This window comes from Streptopelia decaocto (assembly GCF_964273445.1).
Source record: "Streptopelia decaocto genome assembly, chromosome: 2".
Lineage (NCBI taxonomy): Eukaryota > Metazoa > Chordata > Aves > Columbiformes > Columbidae > Streptopelia > Streptopelia decaocto.
This window is the reverse complement of record NC_138655.1, coordinates 80313380-80334994: the sequence shown is the minus strand read 5'-3', so window position 1 is coordinate 80334994 and position 21615 is coordinate 80313380. Positions and strand designations below refer to the sequence as shown.

General features: G+C 35.8%; 1 protein-coding gene across 2 annotated transcripts in view; it reads left to right on the top strand.

Annotated features, from left to right (window-relative positions):
- CDH18 (cadherin 18) overlaps positions 1-21615 on the top strand; it is a gene marked incomplete at both ends in the record, with an annotated part of 163039 nt that overhangs the window by 120196 nt on the left and 21228 nt on the right. For both annotated transcript variants that reach the window (XM_082044497.1, XM_082044496.1), the window contains one exon: positions 11025-11161. In XM_082044497.1, coding sequence (XP_081900623.1) covers positions 11025-11161 — 137 coding nt within the window. The remainder of the gene's footprint in view (positions 1-11024; positions 11162-21615) is intronic.

The following is a 21615-nucleotide window of genomic DNA, read 5'->3' as shown; positions in this document are numbered from 1 at the left end:
TATTTGAGCTAAAACCCCCAAATAAATTATGATCTCTATTGTTATCAGTGGAGAGGGAGCTGAACACTGTTTTTTCTCCTTATTTCCTTACTGCAATTTCATCACAGTGATTTCAGCTTTTTCCAGAGCTGAGCAGACTTCAGAGGGCACTGGCTTGGTGTCAGTAATTGTACTGCTGTTTTACTTTTTCAACCTCAGGAAATGAACCTCTGTAGTAACAAATGTAGCTATTAGAGGTTTCTTTTATTCAGACATTATTTGGTTGGCAATTTGAGCCGTTTTAAAGGATTTTTCTTTTTAAGTTGTTTTTTTTTTTTTTTTTATTCTTCAAGTAGATATAAATGCACTTCATGGAAACTTTTCAAAATGCTATGTTTTAAAATAAAATATTATTATTATATTTAAATATGAAAAGCAGACCATCATATGCAACATGAAAAAAAAAAGATATTAAAACTCTATCATGTATCAATTTTAAAGATAAAGATTTTTTGAGACATTTGAAAAACAGCTATTTACTTTAAAAGATTTGTTCTAAATCAGTGGAAAACACCCCAAATTGTAATTAATTCACAGTGATTGCTGCCTTGTTAGAACATTTATGGGAAGCTAAACCCTTTTCATTGCACTGTGTCAAGTAGTCTGCTTCTGTACCAAAATCTTATTGCTTGAAAAGATCAGGGTCAAATCATGTCTTATATACTATCTGATGTGCAAGCAGGTCTTGAAAGTTTCCCATACAATATGAAAGAAAGCATGACTATTAAATGCTCTAATTATAATTTTATTTTAGTATATTATTCATTTTAAATCTCTCCATGCTTACTTAGAAATTATCTTTTTTTCTTCCTGAACCCATACACTGAAGACTTCCATGGAGATTAGGGGTGAAAACAGCTTTTAATTGGCAAGTTGCATATATGCGTTGGGAGCAGCCCCAGGCTGCTAGTACTGCCTCAGGGCTGTGGTAGTGCCTGTTGAAACCCTGCCACCTTCGTCTAGGTGGTTCCTAGATGGTGACCCCATCTAGCTTTCTGACTGCATCTGTGCTGTTTTCAGTGGAGTGGTTTTCAGAAAAATAATGTTGTTGCTGTTTCTCAAGCTTCCGCGAAGTTAGTGATTCAGAAAAGAGCACAAGTGTAGTTTTAAGACCATTACACTTTCTGAAACTCTGATCAAATAGTGAAAATATTTGCATGACATGGACAAGTTCCATCATATTAACTTGATCCCAGTTTGATACTGTCCTATGAGGAACTGAAAGTCTTCATTAACACTATACCCTGGTAAGAGTAATTTTGGGGAAATAAGATATGCTGTGATAGAAATACTGCAAAGATAACTCACTGCTTTTGCTGCTACCGTGCAAACTTTGTCATGCAGTGGTACGGGAGGCAAATCACAGTTTTGCACATTAACGAGAGGTCCTATCGTCATTTGGTACTCCCACTCATTATGTTTGACTTCAGTTGTTAGCATTTCTGGGCTGAAATGGTCTCTTCAGAACTACTTAGCAGAAGACTCCTGGTGAATGGGGTACAGGTACTGATCAACACTCTATGTGTGATGGTAGTGTCAAACGATAAGAAATATAAGCACCTTCCTTTTCCAGAATGATGTCTATCATGGCTTCGTCAAAAATAACCTTATACTTTGTTGAATCCTGGGAAGGGTGATAGTTTTATTATATTAATACATTGGATTTTTTTTTTTTTCTCTAACCAGTCTTTAAACTACCTCATTGTAATGAATTTTATTCTCTAGGGCTGAAATTGATTAGCTATTGGAAACCGAAGTAGCTTTAGTGCCTTCCTGATGTCACAAGAAAATGAACTTCTTTCTTCACTGTACTCTTGACACTACTGCTAAAAAAGCATTAAAATGCAGAAGAAATAATTACGAAGCATAAAAGGGCACATTGTTGTCTTTTATAGAAAACGATTGTTTTACTTCCAGGAAAGGCAAAACCAGTCAACCAACAACAAAAATATAAAAACAAACTAGCAAAAAAATAACAAAAAAAGTCAGAAGCAGCTTTTTTTTTTTTTTTTTTTTTTTTTTTCCCCTTCCTTATGACTATCATACTGCTTATTTTGTGCCAAATTAGAGAAGAATACAAGTGCAGCCTCAGTCCTGATTCTGGCTTCTCACTTTTCTAATGGTCTTATAAAGGATGATGTCTCATAATGGTTATGACACATATAAATACTAATGAGTAGAATCTATAATGAATTCAAAGTTGTCTTACCCTAGTTTGATTTAAATTAACAGCCTTCCTTTCTTTAAGACAGTATACTGAAAAATTACAAATTACAAGTTCATGGGATTATAATAATTGTTATGGCATAGGAAATTGTTCTTCAATTCCTGCAACACATAGAGAAACTTATTTTAACTTTTGCTGCATTGTTAGTAAAATACATACTTAGGTTCAACACTTTCTGGCATCGGGTTTTAGAAAGTGAAGTGAATTGTCAGTAAATGATATTTTAACAGAAATGTTCACATGTAGAAGAAAGAAAATATCCATGGAGTTTCACTTATTTATAGTATTATTTCCAAGAACCTTTAATGCATGAGGTGTTATGGAGGATTCTGGTTATAGACTGTTTTTCTGATGTAAAGTTTGTATTTACTAGAAGTAGAACAAAACCTGAACATTTGCTTCAAACTCAATCGTTCAAATTTTGGTTATGCAGCATCAACATATTAAGTGAAGGAACATGCAGGAGAGAGCTGTGTGAGGGGATTGGATCGGAAGTTGAAAATGAAAATTGTATTTTAAAAAATTGTTTTTCAGTTCTTGCTCTCTGAGATCAGAATCCATTTCTACACTGCTCTGCCCTACTGTCAGCAGGGAGAGGGGATAAGACTCCTACCCTGCTGGAAAATATAAAAGCCTCTTCATCTACTTGTATTCATTTGTTTTACATGCTTTGGAATGTTATCTAAGTGGTATAGCATCAGTTTTCTTTCTGCTATGTTGTGCACAGGGTGCTTTGTTGGCTGTACTTACGGCAACCTGTTGAGATCAATGCTGTTGTGCTGACTGACCGGCCCTCACATGCCTGAATGGAGGAACATCCTCCCTCAGATCCTTCCAACCCTGCACTTGTGGAAGCAAAGGCAAACATCTGTCCCTCACTGTGCTCAGACTCTCAAAGCATGACATTGCTACAACACTGTGATCAACAACTACAGAGACACACTAGTATCTTTCCAGAGTGTGTGAAATGTTCACAGTTAGTTAGCAGAGAGGAGTTGTGTCCTCTTCCATCTCACCCCCTTCGTTTGTTGGCTCTCTGTATTCCTCCAGTATTATTCTTCTCCAAGATTGTCATGAAATCAAAACAGAATAATAACACCCTATTTTGAACAGCTGGAGAGAGAGGGGGATTTTTCTCCAATTTATTCTCTGATTCTCTTTCTGTCTTCACAGCAATGAACTATTTTAAAACGTTTTTTCATAGTGTTGAGGTGGGAGACCTGTTGTTGATTTTTTTTCCCTGTGGCCTCAAATTATTTTTGATTCTTCTTAAGCTATGTGTCCCAGACCTCTCACTAACAAAAATATCTGTCTCTCTGTGCAAGAACTTGTAAGCTGTTCTGACAGCTGTTCTGAGTAGGAAGCATCCAGCTCAGGATGGTGGTCAAAATTTCATGGCAACCAGAACTGTCTCCATCCATCACCTAAAACTGTGAGAGAAAAAACTGACAGGTCATCTTCATATGGTGACTCTGAGAGCCTGATTTTTCATGCCAGGACATCATCTTTACCTTTCTGACTTCAGAATGCCTCCGGTATTTAAAATTCTTTTATTCTTTTAGGAGTCAACCTTCATATCTTAACATCTCCATGGTGTAGTGTTCTGATAGGACCATTCAACTCTATTAAATAGACATAAATCTATCTATCTTGGTTTTATTTAGTTTAATATCTAGTATGGGGGGGGGGGGGGGGGGGAGATAATATGTAAGTAGAATACCATTATTTAACTAGTAAAGCTTTTAGAAACAAAAAGTCATTCTCACATAACACTGACTGCACTTTATTTCTTAGAAGCATTGGAATATGAATGCTAATCTCTCTGAATAAAAAAGCAACTTTGATATAACAGTTCTGCCATCAACACATCTGTTTGAAATGCATTTGGACAGTTGGAATCCTCTGAAAAGATTCATAAAGTCAGGAAAAGATGACAAAACTTTATCTTGCTTTGACTTCTGAATTATGCCTCTAAGGGTGTGGGTTGTTCTTAGCCTACATTTACTGGCAGAATTAGCTAGAAAAGTTGATCAGTGGGTAACACATACAGACAGAAACTGTCAGCTAGAAAAGATGGGTGTACAGAAAAGACTCATTTTCTTCAAATGAACATATTCCCATTTTACAGTGCCTAAGATGAGCAGTGTGCCAGAAATGCACAGGGGAGGGGAATGAGAGCAGAAGCAGGACACCAGCTTCTGCATGAAATGCAAAACAGTAGTGGCTGTCTCTTGGAGGCTTTGCTAGGAGGTAGTGGTTCATTGGTTGCAACTCCCTCATGCTTCCCAGGATCTGCCACCTCACATCTCCAGGACAAGGAAAGGAAAGGCTGCCATTTCTGCTGAGCTGAGATTTCAGTGTGAGAGGTGACCTGGGAGTTCCGTATGTGAGATAAGAAAATATCTCTGATCAGCTGATGGATGTCAGCTGGCAGCCAGCTTCAGAGCTAACTCACTGGGAACAGCATATCAAACCGAGTTCCTGCAAGCTCTCTGAAAGGAACAGTATTTTCCTCATGCTATGCCTGTATGGAAAAAAAAAAAAAAAAAAAAAAAAAAAAAAAAAAGGAATTATAAACAGAGAGATTGCCTTCTCCAAGCCTCCAAGCTCTCTTCAAATATATTTCATTTTCACAACTGGAAAGCACAGTGGAAGGCTGTAGTTCTCAGTGGTAGTCTTCTGCTGAGGAGCTCTGGAACATCTAATGTCTCCTTAATCTACCAGACACACTGCAGGGAGCAAATTGGTTACCTGCTGATTTGGCAGCCAACTTCCAACTCAGACTTCATGGTTGCTTTTCTCTCCTGGAAACATTTGTCTGAACTACTGGGAAATAGACTGGCCCTGGAAGGCAAGGCAGTGTAGTCCAAGGCAGTTATGGCAATGGGATGTCTCCCCACCACCTCATTTGGCTTCAAGGGGATGCTGCTGGTTCCCAGGCTCATGGGGAGTGCCGCTGTCAGGAGGCAGAGAGATGGAAGGAATGCACTGGAGTTATTGTTGCTTTCCAACTGGTCAAACATGGAGAGTTGCACCTGATCAGCTCTTTCACTGTTCTTCGTAGTATACCTCCTCTCACCCTGTACAGTTGTTGCTCACACATTTTTCGCTAAGGTATTTTTTTTTAAAAAAGGACCAAACATAAACATTTCTATACTTTGAGTCTGAGTAGCTCTTTCTGATAAAAGCTGCTTTGCGCCTTTTTTTTCTTTTTTGACTTAAACGTATTCCCATATAATGACATTTGATTTCTAAAAGATAGTGATTAAATGATGTGAGTGGTCAGTTTAGCAGTGATTCTATCCTCCTTCCATTACTTTTTCTAAGTTCTTTTTTGTAACCAGTTTCACTTGTCATTAAAGAACTTCTTTATTATTTGCATTGTTTACATATGTCTCAGTTCAAAAGCCCAAAGAAGTACTGTGACCTGTGAATCCAGATCTGGTTGAAATGTGACTTTGGAAGTTTAATAAAGAATAACAAGTTTGTAGCCAGGGTGGAAATTTGTAACAGAGTTCTTGTTTGGTTTCAGTAAATAAGGTAATAAATAAAAAGAGCATAATGAAAAGATAAGCTAAAGACTTTACTAAAGTCCAAGGAAAAAAAAAAAAAAAAAAAAAAAGATAAGTTAAAAACCCAGAACTATTTCGAAAGGCAAACTCAGGTCTTACACTTAAAACACAATAACTGGAGAGAGACATGTTGGAATAGTAACAGACTGATGTTAATATTATCTTAAGACTGAATAATTTAGGGAGAGAGATTCTGAAAAGGCTTATGGGTTTTAGTTTCAGAAGCACCTGCAAAAGGTTTTGAAATCATTAAAGATCCTAAACTTCGTAGCATCTTTTAAAACCTCCAATTTTAAGTATTCACTTTATTATTATAGACTGACTAATTTAATAATGCAAACTGATTTATACATCTAGAGTGCCCTTCTGCCTAAGGCCTATCTTGCATATTCATCTCTCTTTATTTCCTAATTCACACAAATGTTTTTAGTTTTCAGTAAAAATGGTGTGAATATCTGCTCCCAGTGAAACACAGCAAGTAAGGAATGAAGTTGCAGGAGCCAGGGCCTTGCTTTGGTCAGAAGCAGGAATAAGGACACAGATGGAAGCTGGGAATGCCCTTCTGTTGAGTGACTACACTTAACAAAAAAATGGCACATATTGCATTTCCCAGTACTAGCAGGACTGAGTTTTGGTATTGAATTTCCCTCAGAATGTCTTCAGATAGTGTGACTAATAAGTTTTCTATATTCATGATCTTTTTAAATGTAGTTTATTTGAGACTGGCTTCTGTTGCTGGTTTAGGCATAAACAGTTTCTAGAGAGCTGTTTATCTAGGCGTCTTGTTATTAAGTCCCATTTTGAACATGTGCCATGACACTCAGATATGCTGATTAAATGGTTAAAAGTATGCTAATTCACACAATATTGTAATGGGTAAATGTCTGTAAACAAATATCTGCAACAAATATTATAAATTCATTTTTCAGTAAATGCATTCTAAGAACAAATAGTCAACTGAATTAAGGAAAATTTTTTGCATTGCGGTGTAGACAAGCAATCTCTGTAGTGGTTGGGGAACTCGCTGACGGGAGTCATGTGGAAAAGGTGAGAGCTAATGGGTACAAGTTACTCCTGAGAAGGTTCTGATTGGATGTAAGAGGGAAATTTTTAGTAAGTACAATCAATCACTGGAATAATCTCCCCAGAGAAGTGGTGGATGTTGTCTAGACCATGGTTTTGGGCAAGAAAAGTTTGTAAAGATGACCCTTGTGGTCCCTTCCAACCGGGTATTCTAGGATTATATGATGATTTTATGAATCACTTTGGAAGTAACTTTGAAATTCAAAACTTGCACTACAGCTTTTTGCAGTCTAGAAAAAACATTCAAGAACAGCTCAGTAGAGGTGGAGGGAAGAGCAAGAGAGGAACGCTATGACTGTCTTTGTTTCCACTGTTATCTAGCTTAAAATAAGTATTTACGAGGTGAAATAAATTCAGAAGCCTAAGTAAAGCATTGTTGACTCTGGAGTATGGTATATTTATGGATATACCTGGTCTCTATTCTCAATGTGCAAATTAATCGGAGGCCAGTACAAAGGCCTAAAATGTTAAGCACTTTTTAAATACAATTAAATTTGTTATAGAGTCCTCTTACATTCATGATCAAGAAAAATTCTTTCCATCAGTGAATGTTTCAAAATGTAAGTAACCAGATGCAAAAAGTTGCATGTGAAGGGGAAGTGCTACTGTGGCTGAATTAGAAACATTTTACATTATTCTAGTATCGAAATAAAAGTCTTAGTAAGTTACCTCAGGATCACTTTGTTGCCATTAATGACACAGAAAATACAACTGAAATTGTTCTACCAATACTGAGTTCTAGAAACTCAGAGCTTTGACCTTCTATAGAATACATTTAAATAACTGATTTAGAAACATATTTTTATATTAACAGGAAAAAAAAGCAACATCATTTATTATCAGTATCAAACATAAGGTAGTCACAATTCATAACAGAATCAAACTTCAGTTTTTCTACACAAGCTTCACTTTTGGGACAGATATTTGTCAGTGCTGGTTCTCTACTTCACTCACAGAGGGAGAGGTAATAATTTTTTTATAAGTCACACACACACAAGCTGCTGAGTATCATTATTGCTTTACATGTTTGTTTGTTGTTGTTTTTCTCATGAAGCCAAATTTGAAATTCTGTCTATTTTTAAGCTACTGTCTACAAATACTACATTGCATTATTTCTATGGTTATGTGGTCAGCACAATACTGACTCACAGAGTAGTCACTGTGCCTGATGTTGATAATAAGTAAACAATGTCCACAGTAATAAACGTTTGCAGGGACAAGGCTCTTATTATAATATGATTTGGGTTTGCAATACATATTCCATAAGAAAAGGTCAGTGAAGCATATTGGTTGTTTTTTTTTTTTTAGCAAATAATTCTTGTCATTATCAGGAGACCCCTAGAGTCAAGAAAAACAAGTCTGTAGTAGGAGATAGGGAATTACATTTTATCATTTCCTACTTGGTTGTAATCTCTGCCAGTGAAGGGTCCTGCTAAGGTCTCCAAGAAAATTATTTGAGAGACAATTATACTTGCTGTACTTCTTCTGTCAGCATTCCAGTTCATCATGTAAAAGATATTTGTACACAAATATATGTGCACTGTCCATCTTGCTCAACACAACCAAACATTCTTTATTCCTGTCTCAATAGTAGTTTAGTCAAGATATCCCAACAATTTATCATAGGTCAGGTTTCCTACACTGAGGGCATAAGGTATAAGACATGGGAGGATTTCTCCAGTGAAGCACATCTTCTGTACAAGGTTCAAGTCTCAACACAACACTGTTGCAAGCATGGCAGCTGTATGGACTTTTAGAGGTTACTACCATCCTGCCTCCAAAGTTTTTATAATTTGTAAAAGGTAAGTCTAGCTATGCACAGAGGAGATATAACTTCTCCACAGATATTGGCACAATCTTTCAAAACACTTCCATGTCAAATAAACACTTGGCAACTGAGGCCTGCAGAGACACTGGAAAAATTAGTTCTGAAATTGAACAGCAAATCCTAATTCCCAAATAAAGAGGTGTGGGTAGCCTGGACCAATATTGCCACATGAAATAATGCCAATAGAATAACTGCGTGAGTTTTTTGTTTACTTGTTTTGTTTTGCTTTGTTTTGTAATGGGTCCTCAGAGGATTCCAATATTCCTCAAAAGGAACGTACGTTTTCTTGGGTAACTGTAATATTCATAATTTCATGATCACTGACTGATAAATGTTGGTCAAGAGTTTCCTTTTAGTTCACCTCCTGGGTTTATGGAGCACTGAGAAACGCACCAGGTTTTGGAAGCGAGTCTACAATGCCCACTGTGATTCAGCAATTAGAAATTCAGCTTTTTTTTTTTTTTTTTTTCTTTTTCTGGCAAGAAAATGTGTTTTGATTTTTTCACTGAATTCAGGACACACTGATCAAATAATCTCCTCTGGGAGAAAAAAAAAAAAAAAAAAAAAAAAGTCTTCATTTAAATTCTTAAAAATGCTGGCCACATCCCCTACATAATCAAGATCTTGCCAATCTACTTTCAGCATGGAAATAGTTTGAGCTTACCATCTGTGCCTGAGGCAACTTCAGTTGCCATGTTGCACATCCCAAGTGTCTTTATTGAGCACTTCTGGAGTATTTTAGAATGAGGATTCTCCAATGTTGGTAGTTAATGAAGGGCACATAGGTTCTTGTAGCTCAGATGGGAGACAGCAAGTTAAATCCTTATTCCAGAGAAACATTAAATCAGTGGGAGCTGATGTCTGCTGCCTCTCTAACAGCTCCCTCAGTCATGTGGGAGACGTTTCACTATTCACAATGTCAAAGAAAAATTTGAGAGCAGGTAAGAAGAAAAGATTTTCTAGTCTAGTTTTGATTACTTTGATTTCCAGTGCCTGACATACTATTTTTTAATTACTGGAAATACTGTAAGCATGAAAAGAAAATATTGTGTCCTATCCTTTGACCAGTTAAGGTGACTCACTCAAATTGGTGCCTCCTCCAGTGCTTTATTTCCTTTGCTTTTTCGTATGTCATATTTACTTTAATATATCATTCAATGAAATGTTTGTTTAGTTGTTTGTTTTTCTTTTCTACAAACAGTCTAAATAAGTACATTGAGAGAGAAACAAATCTGAAGTAATTTTAAATTTTTTTGAGCTTGGCAGCCTTTATGTTCATCACTCTTTTTATTAGCTGACAACTACCTTTTTGGTGATGTAGAAATAAGAGCAATTGGGTGGGACAAATAGCTTGTGCATAGCTTCCATACATGAAAAATGTCACAGAATGAAAGTAGGGCTGAGAGATTATGGGTAAAAACAATTATTGTACATACAAGACTAAGAATATTTTTCCTTTTTTTTTTTTTTTAATCAAGTCTGAAGTTAGTGAAGAAGGTTTGATGAGTGTCTATAATTGCTTCATTTGTTAAAAGCTGTTGTAAATTATTCCAGCTTTGAGAAAAAATGGCTTGCCAATCTCATATTTTTTGTTCCCTCCCTCTGCATCCATTACCTACTTCAAGGTTTTCACTTTCTCTGCTAGGCAAAGTGTCAAGAAGCCAAGGGAGTTAAACAGGGCTGCTTAGTTCTGCTTCTAGGCTAGTGTCAATTGCAGCTCTGGGAATCAGCCCTTTGTGCTCCTAGTGTCTGTAATGGTTATGTTCAAAACAGCTCATGTCATCATGTTATCAACTTCATGTCAAAGAGACATGCTTCAAAACAGGTACCAGGACTGAGCATGCTTGTTTGCAGTGACAAGCAAGTAAGCAGAATAATGTCTTCATATCTTTCTATTTTATTTTCTACCTTTGCATTAAATTATATTTTAGTCAAAATATGTGTTTCTTACCTTTGACAGGATTATATACTGCTGTGTAAAATATAACCTGCAAGCAATTTGTATCTTTGTGACTCACAGTGGAAACCTTCTTGTGTATCAAAAGAAAAGTAACATTATGAAAGAAATGAAATATGGTGTTACTTTGGGTGTCTCCATGACATATATTTTTTTCTTAGGGTGTTTTAAAAAATATTTAAAATATTAATTCACTTATTAAATAATTTATTTTAAAATATTTTAAAAGCTTGCAAGTAATATTTTTATGTAAATTTCTATTACTTTGGATGATACATGCTACAATGAGTATATTTTTATTGCTTTATTTCTTCACAGATATTTCATTGATCATAACACAGAAGAAGATAGTTATTTCACCATTGATGCTAGTACTGGGACCATTAAGACTGCCAAGATCTTTGACAGAGAGGAGACCCCTTGGTACAACATCACAGTGGCTGCTTCTGAGATAGGTAAATAATACATTTGGCACACAGTATTAAGGAAAAAAAAAAAAAAAAAAAGAGGAAAATAACAATTTTCAGGTTTTAAGAAACATTATATTGAGATGTTATGTTCTTTTTACTACCATGGATGTTTTTCAGCCAGTGATGATAAAGGAGAATTTTCTCTGTGTTTGTAAATTCCCGAATTCCAGAGATCAAATAGACAAAACCTCATGTGCCTATGTGATTCCACCTCTGTAAATTTATCATGTTTTTTCTGTAAGTGATAGAAGGCTGCCACTTTACCTAGGAACAGTTTCAAGCATCCAGTGTCCTGAAATCAAAAGCTTGTCACATTTGTGTTTCATATTTCATATCTATTAGAAGATAACACTATATAATACTGAGAAATTCATCCTTCCATCTTGTATCTGCTCTTAACAATTTTAGTGAATTGGATGTTAAATATGCCAATATTAATTTATATCTGACAGGTACCTAGTAGTTGCTGATTATCAGGGTATACCTCTGGCCTTTTAACAGGCAAATTGCCAAGTTAAGGTACAAAAAATACTTGCCTATGCATTTGAAAGGCCTTGAAGTCTGATGAATTTCCATTGCCTCAGGTAAGTCCTGCAACAGTCTAGAAACGTCTGACTCAGTAGTCCCAGATATATATTTTTACATGAGGCAAGTACAGTTTAAAGAACATTGCAGTTAACTTTTAAAATACAGGGTCTTTATTTTGGCACAGTCAAAGTTTTAAAGCTGAAAAACTCAACAAACCAAACAAAAAAAGTCCTAACCTAGATCAATAGATCCAGTCCTGCTAAGTGCTCTTTGTGATAATCTCTTTCAGTGGCAGTGATTCTGATCAACGCTGTGAACTACTTATATATATATTTGTTTGTCTGTGTGTGTATATTCCATCATTGCCAGATGATGTGATACAGGTTTTACCTGTAACAAGTGTCACTGACATCACCGAGCCACCTCAGCCTCCTCTGTTTTCATTTGTTTCATGTCCGGATTAAAAAGGAATCTGTTCTTCCACTGCATCACTAGCACACACTACAGAATTGACAGCATGCAAATATTTCATAAGGACAACATTTTTTTTGAACTAAGTAAATTTTTATTGTAAATAGCAAAATCTAGGGTTTGTGGTTAGCCCCTTAAAAAAGGTAATGACTGATAGTTCAGTGTGTTTGATGGTGTCTTCATACATTATGTGTTATTTCAATGCAGCATGAAATAAAATGTAATTTAAGCCTAATCATAAGCAGGTGGATAGTGTTAATTTGAACTGAGATTTGAAAGCAAGATTGAGCCATACCAAAAAAGAAGTAGTCACTAGTCTTTTTGGGAAGCCATCCAAATGTGATTATTTTTCAGAAATAAATCTCAATACCATTAAACTTAAATGTAGTTTTCTACACATTTTTTATTTCATATAGGCAAATGAGTGGTAGTACACGTACCATGCTGAGACAATGGTAGGGAGAATGAAGAAGGATTATGTTTATAACTAAAAGAGAATAAAAAGACTAATGAGGATGAAATGGTTGGGAAGATAAGTAAATCTACAATGTCAGTCTGAAAAATAATTTGTTTATGAAAGAAAGGAAGAGGAAGCAGTTAAGAAAAGATAGATAGCAGGCTGACTGACAGGCAGCCTAAATTATGGGCAGCCTTTCTTTGTGTCCACTTCTTCTGCCATTTCTTTACCTACAGTAATTTGAAAATTACAACCCTGCTGTATTCTTCCAAATCCATTGTGAATTCAGTAATTAAATCTAGATGAAAGGAGGAGTATCTGTTGTGTATACAGATACAAGGCCAAAACTCTTACATTAAGTGCTGTCTATCCAGGCTTTTGTATCATTATCTTTCAAGTCCATGCACAAGGAATTGCAGAGCTGAGACTAAAGCTGAAAAATAGGTGGAAGGCTATGACCAAAATATTATTTAGCTGTGAGAGTGGCAGTCGTTAAGTTCATTTGGCATGGAAGAAAGCATCTGTAGCTTCTGACACCATTTTCTTAGCCAGGAACACAGCAGAATCTGCAAGGTCCAGAAAGATTGAACTGCTTCAACTATAAGAGGTGCTCTGCTGCCATGGTTATAGTTAGTTTCTTGAAATGTTTTCCTCTCTTGACTTTATGCTACACTATACTAGATTTTCTATTGAGGAATCTACATACTATGTTTGGGGCAAGGGGAAGGACTACAAATTGGTGATAACAGGATTTTAAAATATTGTTTCATATAGAATTCAGATTTCATTAGCTTGTTTGAATTATTTGAAAAAGTCTATAAAAGAGTATTTGAAAGAAGGAGATACAATTTGCTTAGCTCTATTTAAGGGTTTTGACAGAGTCTTTGATAAGAGTAATAGAAATAGGAAAATACTGAGCAAGTGCACAAAGTTTTATAATAAATGAAAGACTGATTTAGAGGAAAGAAATACAGTCACAGTGAATGGTTGTTTCTTTGAGAGTGGAAAAAGTTAAGGCTGAGCTATTTTAAGGAATAGTGTAGGATCTGTCAATTAGAATTCTTTGTAATGACAGCACACAATGATAGGAAGTGACTCAGATTCCCAGACAACCTCCTTAGTTGTTAAGAATTAAGGAAGACTGAAAGAAACTCATGTAAGAACAAGACACATTGAAGTATGGACTAGATAAATGAATGATGAACGGGACTGAAAATTGTCTTAAATGGCAGGCTCAAAGGGTTGTGATCAGCAGCCCAAAGTGCAGCTGGAGGCCAGTCACTAGTGCAGTACTCTCAGGGGCTGATACTGGATGCAATACTGCTTAATCTCTTCATTAATTACCTGGTTGATGGGACAGAGTGCACTCTCACCTAGTTTGCAAATGACACAAATCTGGAGTAATAGCAGATACACCATGATGGTCATGCTGCCATCCAGAGTGATCTTGACACACTGGAGAAATGGATGAAAGGGAACATTAGACAATTCAACTATAGGAAATGCAGAGTTGGGCACCTCGAGAGGAATAACCGCATGCACCAGTACACAACATTCCCACCCAACGTGGTGTCATCTACAAACTTACTGAGGGTGCACCTGATCCCCTCAAAGAAGGCTCAAAATGAGCCTGTAGAATCATAGAATCATAGAATGTTCTGAGTTGGAAGGGATCCACAAGGATCATAGAGTCCAACTCCTATCCCTGCATATGACAACTGCACAGTTTGCACCATTTGTCTGAGAATGCTGTCCAGTCTCTTCTTGAACACTATCAGGATTGGGGCCATGACTGCCTCCCTGTGGATTCTGTTCCACTGCCCCACCACCCTCTGTGCGAAGAACCTTTTCCTAATGTCCAACCTAAACCTCCCCTGGCACATCTTCCTGCCATTGCCTCACGTTCCGTCATTGGTCACCAAAGAGAAGAGTTTGGCACCTGTCCCTCCTCCTCCCCTTGTGAGGGAGCTGTAGACCATGATGAGGTCTCCCCTTAGTCTTCTCCTCTCCAGGCTGAACAAACCAAGTAACTTTAGACACTCCTCATACATCTTCCTCTCCAAACCCTTCACCAACTTCATAGCCCTCTTCTGGACACTTTTATATCCTGTGGTACCCAGAACTGCACACAGTGCTCCAGATGAGGCTGCACAACTGCAGAGTAGAGGGGAAAGATAAGCAGAGATGAGGAAAGACTTATCTGAGTGGTATCCAGTTAAATGACAGAAGGCAAAGTACACAAATTGAAATACAGAAAATTCCATTTTAACATTTTAAAAAAGTTTTTGCTATGGGATTGGTCAAAAATTGGGACAGGTCACCTAGAGAAGCTGTGGAGTATCTGTTAGAGATATTCAAAACCCCATTGGACAAGGGCCAAGGTGAGGTACACTAACGGACTGAGCTTTAAGCAGGGGATTTAGACTTGCCAATCTATGGAGGTGCCTTCCAACTTCAACCATTCCATGATTTTGCGACATTTGGAACTGTGTGTTGAATGTGGAGAAGAAAAAGGGTGACTGTTTCTCACATATAGTGATGCATTCTCAAATAAAATAGGTGGCTGTAAAAAGAATTGTGGGTGATTCAATTAAGGTTTCTCTATAGTATATAATAGTGCTGATAACAAAAGGAACAATAACTGCAAAACCTCAAATAACAGCCTCTGCAAGAAAAAGGTGGCGCTAAAATAGAAATGGGTGGACTTCTGGCAGTTCCAAAGCCAGTTTCAGTTGGAAAAATAAAGATGTACCTCAAGGTATTCAAAGCAGTGCTGCAAATAGGACAAATAATAGTATCCTTGAAGCCTTTGTGCTTGCTAAGAAGGAATAAAAGCTGTGGGGAGAAATAAACACTGATGATTCAAGGAATCAGAGAATGTCTCAATTTGAGATCAAAGTGAGGATTATAGTTTTCGCTAGAAACTACTACTTAGAAATATAATAAGAAAAACTGTGTAAAGAAACTCCTTTTAGGTATTAATTCTAACAACTGATTGTGTTCAATATCTGCTCAACAGACAGAGAGCAAACCAGCTTCTAGATATGGCTTTCAGGTGATGTAAACATCAAGAGATTACTGGGATTCATAAAGTACTGGACATTCAGATGGATGATAAGAATATCTGTTGTTGTAATAAGAAATATGAGTTTTTTTGAAAGCAAGATAAGTACTTATCTTTCGGGGCAGATCCAAAAGTTTATGTTTCAGATATTTAGAAGATACTTTCTGTTGGGAAATTTTCACATTTTTCTCTTATGAAGGTGGTAAGTGTGTAAGTGTGTAAAACACATTTATAGGTCTACCAGTTCACTGATCTTTTTGGGATGAAGTTGCAGTGTTTCTGAGTGTCTCCAAAATCCTCTGCAATGGCTGAGAATGCAAAAGCAGATAATTTACCACTATTTACCAAAAAAACAATTTGAATGCAATGAATGCATAAACTTATTTTTGAAAGGTTCAGAAAGAGTTGTTAATCTGTAAAGCTTTGTAGAAGCTGCAGAGAACAGGAAAATTGAAATAACATGATACCTGCCAGGTTCTGTCAGACAACCCAGACTTAAAGAAATGCTAGCAAGAGGTAGTAAAAAATGACCATATGAAAGGATATTGTGCAGACAGAGCTTTCATCCAACAGTGTATTAGAAATCAAAATGTTAAAGATATATCATTATGCAATCGATTTTACGGACAAAGCAAAAATCTCCAAGGCTGTCAGACATTATCAGAAAACCCACCAAGCAACCAACCAATCAACCAACCAATCAACCAACCAACTAACCAACCAACCAACCAACCAACCAACCAACCAAACAAACAAACAAACAAACAACCAAACAACCAAACAAACAAACAACCAAACAACCAAACAAACAAACAAAAACCATACGTAAACAAACAAAACCCCACAAAGATATTTGTCTTTGTTTATACACCTTCTGTATCTACTTCTCCATGCATATTCCTCCTACTAGCTTCAGGGAATAAGACACCAAAGTGTTGAGTTAGAGCAACACCTCATTGACAAAATATGGAATACCCTGTGATGTGGTATTGAAAGGATCCCAGGAAAACAGAATCATTAAAAATAACAACAAAAGCAACCTTTCAGTGATATTTTCATAGAGGGCAAATAAACCTTGTTCAGAATTAAAATATGTTAAATGGCAGGACAGCTCACAAGAATAAGAGCTTGGAACAGCTAGTTTGCAAGAACTGGGGTAAAAACATGAAAGTGCAGGTGCTAATTATAACATAAGCAGTTTTTTTCATCAATAAGTTTTGGTAGAAACAGAAACAATAACAAGAAAGACAGAATTATGCAATTCACAGGAAAACAGGATACACACAGAGAAATGATTTTCAGCAGTGACATATAAAACCTCTTGAGATTTTGAATAAATATTGAAAGCCCTATAATTACATTAAACAAACAGATAAAGTACATAATTAGAATGAGGTGCAGTTGTATATTTTCTTTAGGTGCAGAGGGATATTGCTATCTCATATTGCCATCAGCCAACAGCAAGTTATAAGAAGAATTTTTCAGTTCTTTTTCCTGATTTATGGTTGCATTGCAGCAGAAAAGGCATTCTTAAGATTGTGGTAGAGGATGAAAATATGTTACTTCTGACAGCATTACATGAGACTGTCATATGAAGAATAAGAACAGAAGATAGAACTGAAGTGTAAGCAAAATAAACCTGTTAATGCTATTAAGAGGCATACCAATTTATTTTTTAAAAATTAAAATCAAAGGATAAAAATACACAGTTTATTTATGTTTATTTTGAAATGCATGAAAACAACATATGCGTTGCCTGAAGGAAATGAGTCTAAGGAGCAGTATCTTCCTGGCATACAGCACTGAAAGAATTAAAAAAGAACAAGAATTGATGGCATTTTATTTTCTCCATCTAAACTTTTTCCCATAATCAAGAGTATCTTTAATGCCTTGTGACAAATAATTAATTTTTGGAAAAATGAATCCTTTTTCAGGATCTGAAAGTAATCTAAATCAGAACAAACTGCTGTAACAGTATTATAATTTCAAATCTCTTTGTATCTGAGGGACAGGAGGATTATTTTTTTTTACTATTATTATTATGAGCGAGTTTATTGCTAACTTTGTCTTTTTTTTTTTTTCTTATTTCACTGAATATAAAATTTCCTCATAATGCTTTTCTGTCTTTATTTTTTTTTTTTCAAAACTCCTGGGTTTTTAACAATACAGGGTACACTTCAATAATGAAATTCACTCATTTTTTTAACATCAGTACAGGGTAATTTTGTCTTATGTATTGTTTGCTACTTTTATGATAATTTCTACAAGTACCTTACAGAACCTGACCTAAGAGTGTTACTTTAAACCATGCCCCCACCAAGAAAAAAATCACATATGTTCTTCATCTTTGACCTCACATTCTGCCTGCTAGCTCAGTTTCAAAGGGTTTTCATATTGGTAACAATTGCTTTATTTTTCCAAGAAACAGAATCTACCACAAATGTATTTCCCTAGATGTGGACCACATTGAAGTAGTTTTTAAAAACTACGAGGTCTGAGTTTTAAAGACTATTTTACCCATGGAGTAGTGAGAATTGGATATCTGACATCTTCTCAATGCTGAGAGCTAGACACAATACAGGTACCCTGTACAAACTTTCAAATGATATACAGTTTATTTTTAGCCTTCATAACTTGTCTACTAATGGACCATAAAATCACAATAATACAATTTGTAGCAGAATGTCATTCTCTTACATGTATTTATCAATGCAATAAGGAAAACCTACACAAAACTATTTAAAAAAAAAAAAAAAAAAAAAGAGTTGTTGAAAGGCAGCTAGTTCTCCATCCTGCTCAAGAAGTAATGATCCTAATTTCAAGTTCGATGCTTATTTCCCTGTTTATCTTGGTTTAGTCATTGGCTTCTAGGCTTGATGGGTTTTCTTCTCCTCTGCTTCTTTGAGGAAAAGTACAATGAAGATATTCCTATGTTGTCACCTGAAGATGGTGTAGGGATTTGCTCTTCTTGACTACAAAAGTGGGTCTCCGAAGAAGACACAGTCTTTGGTATTACATGACATTTCTCTGTTCAGGGCTTTGTAAATCAGTACCAGAATTTCCAAACGGACATTTTTGGCAACAGAACCAGTATATTTTGATCTACTCAGGAGGTGAGCATTTGTGTTGTCTATGAGCTCCAGAATTTTGCTTGCATTAAGGCACAGGAAATTGCCAACTTGAGAGTGCTAAATGTTTTAAGTGCAGTGCTATTATTACTACTATTGCTCCTTTTGCTACTACTGCTACCACTACTAGCCTGATCCAAGAGAACTGATCAGTGCTTTCACATTTGTGGTTGTTAGTGAGAAGTCATATTTTTCCACAAGAAAAAATAAAACATTTTCTAGCCAAGTTCAAATAACAATATATAAAACCACCCTTACCCTAAGAAAGGATAATAGAAACCTACACTTACTACTAAATCCTGCCTAATTTTCTCCCTGTCAGAAAATTTAGTTTATCATGTATACACCATCCTGAATTAAACCCATTATTTCCTGAATATTACCACTCTCACATATTAGACATTTTTTCTTCGTGTTAGCTCTGCTTCTTTGTTATGTTTTAACCTTCCTAGACCTATGTTTTGTCTTCTAATGTGTCAAAACTAATCATTATTAGAGAAGTGTGATGAATGCTTTCTACTTCTCTTTACAAAAGTATCAGAATAGATTGTTGAACTTCCTAAGTATTGGCTTGCCCCATAAGATCTGGAAAAGGTGTCAAAATGAGAAAAAAGTGGTTATGATGCAAAAACATAGACATTTATTCTAGTCCTAAGCTAGGTGAAGATTTTTCATTCTAGACCATGAAAACATGTAAAATTATTTCATTTTTTAGCAAAATCTTTCATCCTTTAAAAATAATTCAGAGTGTCTCTGGGTTAAATTATTCACTCAGCTTTCATAATAATAACTCTTGAACTATACCAGCCTAACAAACAAACAAACAAACAATAATAATAATTAAAAAAAAGAACAAACCCACAAAAAACCACAACACAAAAGACTGTTGATGTCAGGACTGTTGTTCTGAATGTCATTCAGTTAGAATTTATTTTCATAAAGGTCATTGGAATTTCATTAAAAAAGAAGTCTCAGACAACAGTAGCTATATTAAAAATCTTCCTTCTTAAATAGGGATTTTAAAGTTTGCCCACAGAAAATAAGTGGAAGAGGAGATTCAAGACATCACACTAGCTGCTGATAGGGACTTCTGTAAGTTTTCAGAGGACATGCTGGTGAAGGGGATGCTATTCAATGAAATTAATTTACTTTACGTACATTTAGTATTCTTGCAGAAGAGCTATTTATTCTGGGAAAAGCCTCAAGCATAAGAAAGCAAGTCCCTAACGTAGGTGAATCAGAGCAATGTTTCTGCTTCAGTTATCCCTTAGAACAGTGAGCATTCACTTTTAAAAATCTACTCTGGAGGCAAAATACTAATAGGATGCAGAATGGATCTGGCTATTTTGTAATGTTCAAGCCTGAAATATATGTCAGCACTGATTATCTTAAAACTGGAAATCTGCCTAACTGCCACAATAAATTTGTCTAATTAACAAATACATATTCTTAAAAGGACAAGTTATTAGAGTGTTTGGATATTGCAGATGAGTTGTACACCTGTAAAAGATTGGAGTTTGTATTTATTTTATGATAAAACAGTAAAATCAAATCTTAAAAAAAAAAAAACACAAACAACAAAACACACAAAAACAACAAACAAACAAGAAACAACAAACCAAAAAGAGAACCACAAAAATTTGCAAGGTCACAATTCTTATTCTTATTCTCTTGCCACAGTATAAACTGTGCTATTGTCTTCCATGCACATCTATAATATGTAGTATACACAGTCTGACAATCTTCAAGAATGTTTTGGTAAGTGGTGTTAAAATTATACATTGCCTATTAGCATTTTGTAGGGAGGAAGTTGTCAACGTGGAAATTTTTCTGCAATTCTCCACCATACCATGAGGTAACTGCTCCCTGAAAGATACAAATAGTACTTTGTGAACTGAGAACTCTTTTGTACTGATAAAGTATTTATGAATTATTTGTATTGCAAAACAGTGGCAGATCAAATAAAGGTCAATTCTCTGAATCGCCATGAAATCTCTGTGAAAATAATGCAAATTTAGCAGACTAGAGTAAGAATGCACTGGGTAGTATTGACAGACATACGGGGGGCACCATCTAGATGGGCCAAAGTAAACTGGTACACTGTATTGAAATAAAAGTATTTACCATTTTTTCCTGCCATACATTGGACTAAAAAGTTTGATTTTCCTTCCCAAATAACTATTTCTAACATGCCAGAGCTACAGAACAATTATTTATCTCTGATACCCTCTAGTACCCTGTGCCCTTCCTGAATTTTTGCTCCCTTCCTCTTAGATGTATTATTCCTCCGTATATCTTTGAAGACGGCCCTGTTTTGACCTGGAGACTGGACCACTGGCCTCCAGAAAACCCTTTCAACTAAGATTTTTCTGATAATCCCAACTATTTTTGCTTTATGATACATTGTACTGAAACAAAAGTTATTTACCACTTTTTTGCCACACATTGGACTAAAACTTTAAGACCAGTGCAGTTAATGAATCCAAATTGATTTATTCCTCCTTAACCCTTTACTGTAATCTCTGCCTTCTGTGTCCCTTATATGCTCTTGTGTCCTCTCTCTTTGCCTGATTTAATCTATACCACTTTCTTGTTCGCATACCTAACAAACTATGTACAAGTGCCTCCTACACAAAGCCTCAATAATAAAACTCCTTTGAGTTGCAGATCAGGTCTGGATCATTTATTGCTAGATATCATGTCCTGTAATTGTAACTACAGGATTTTTGTGATTGGATTGTCTGATGACATTGACAGATGAAGTTGCCTAAATAAGTTTGTAAGCTGCATT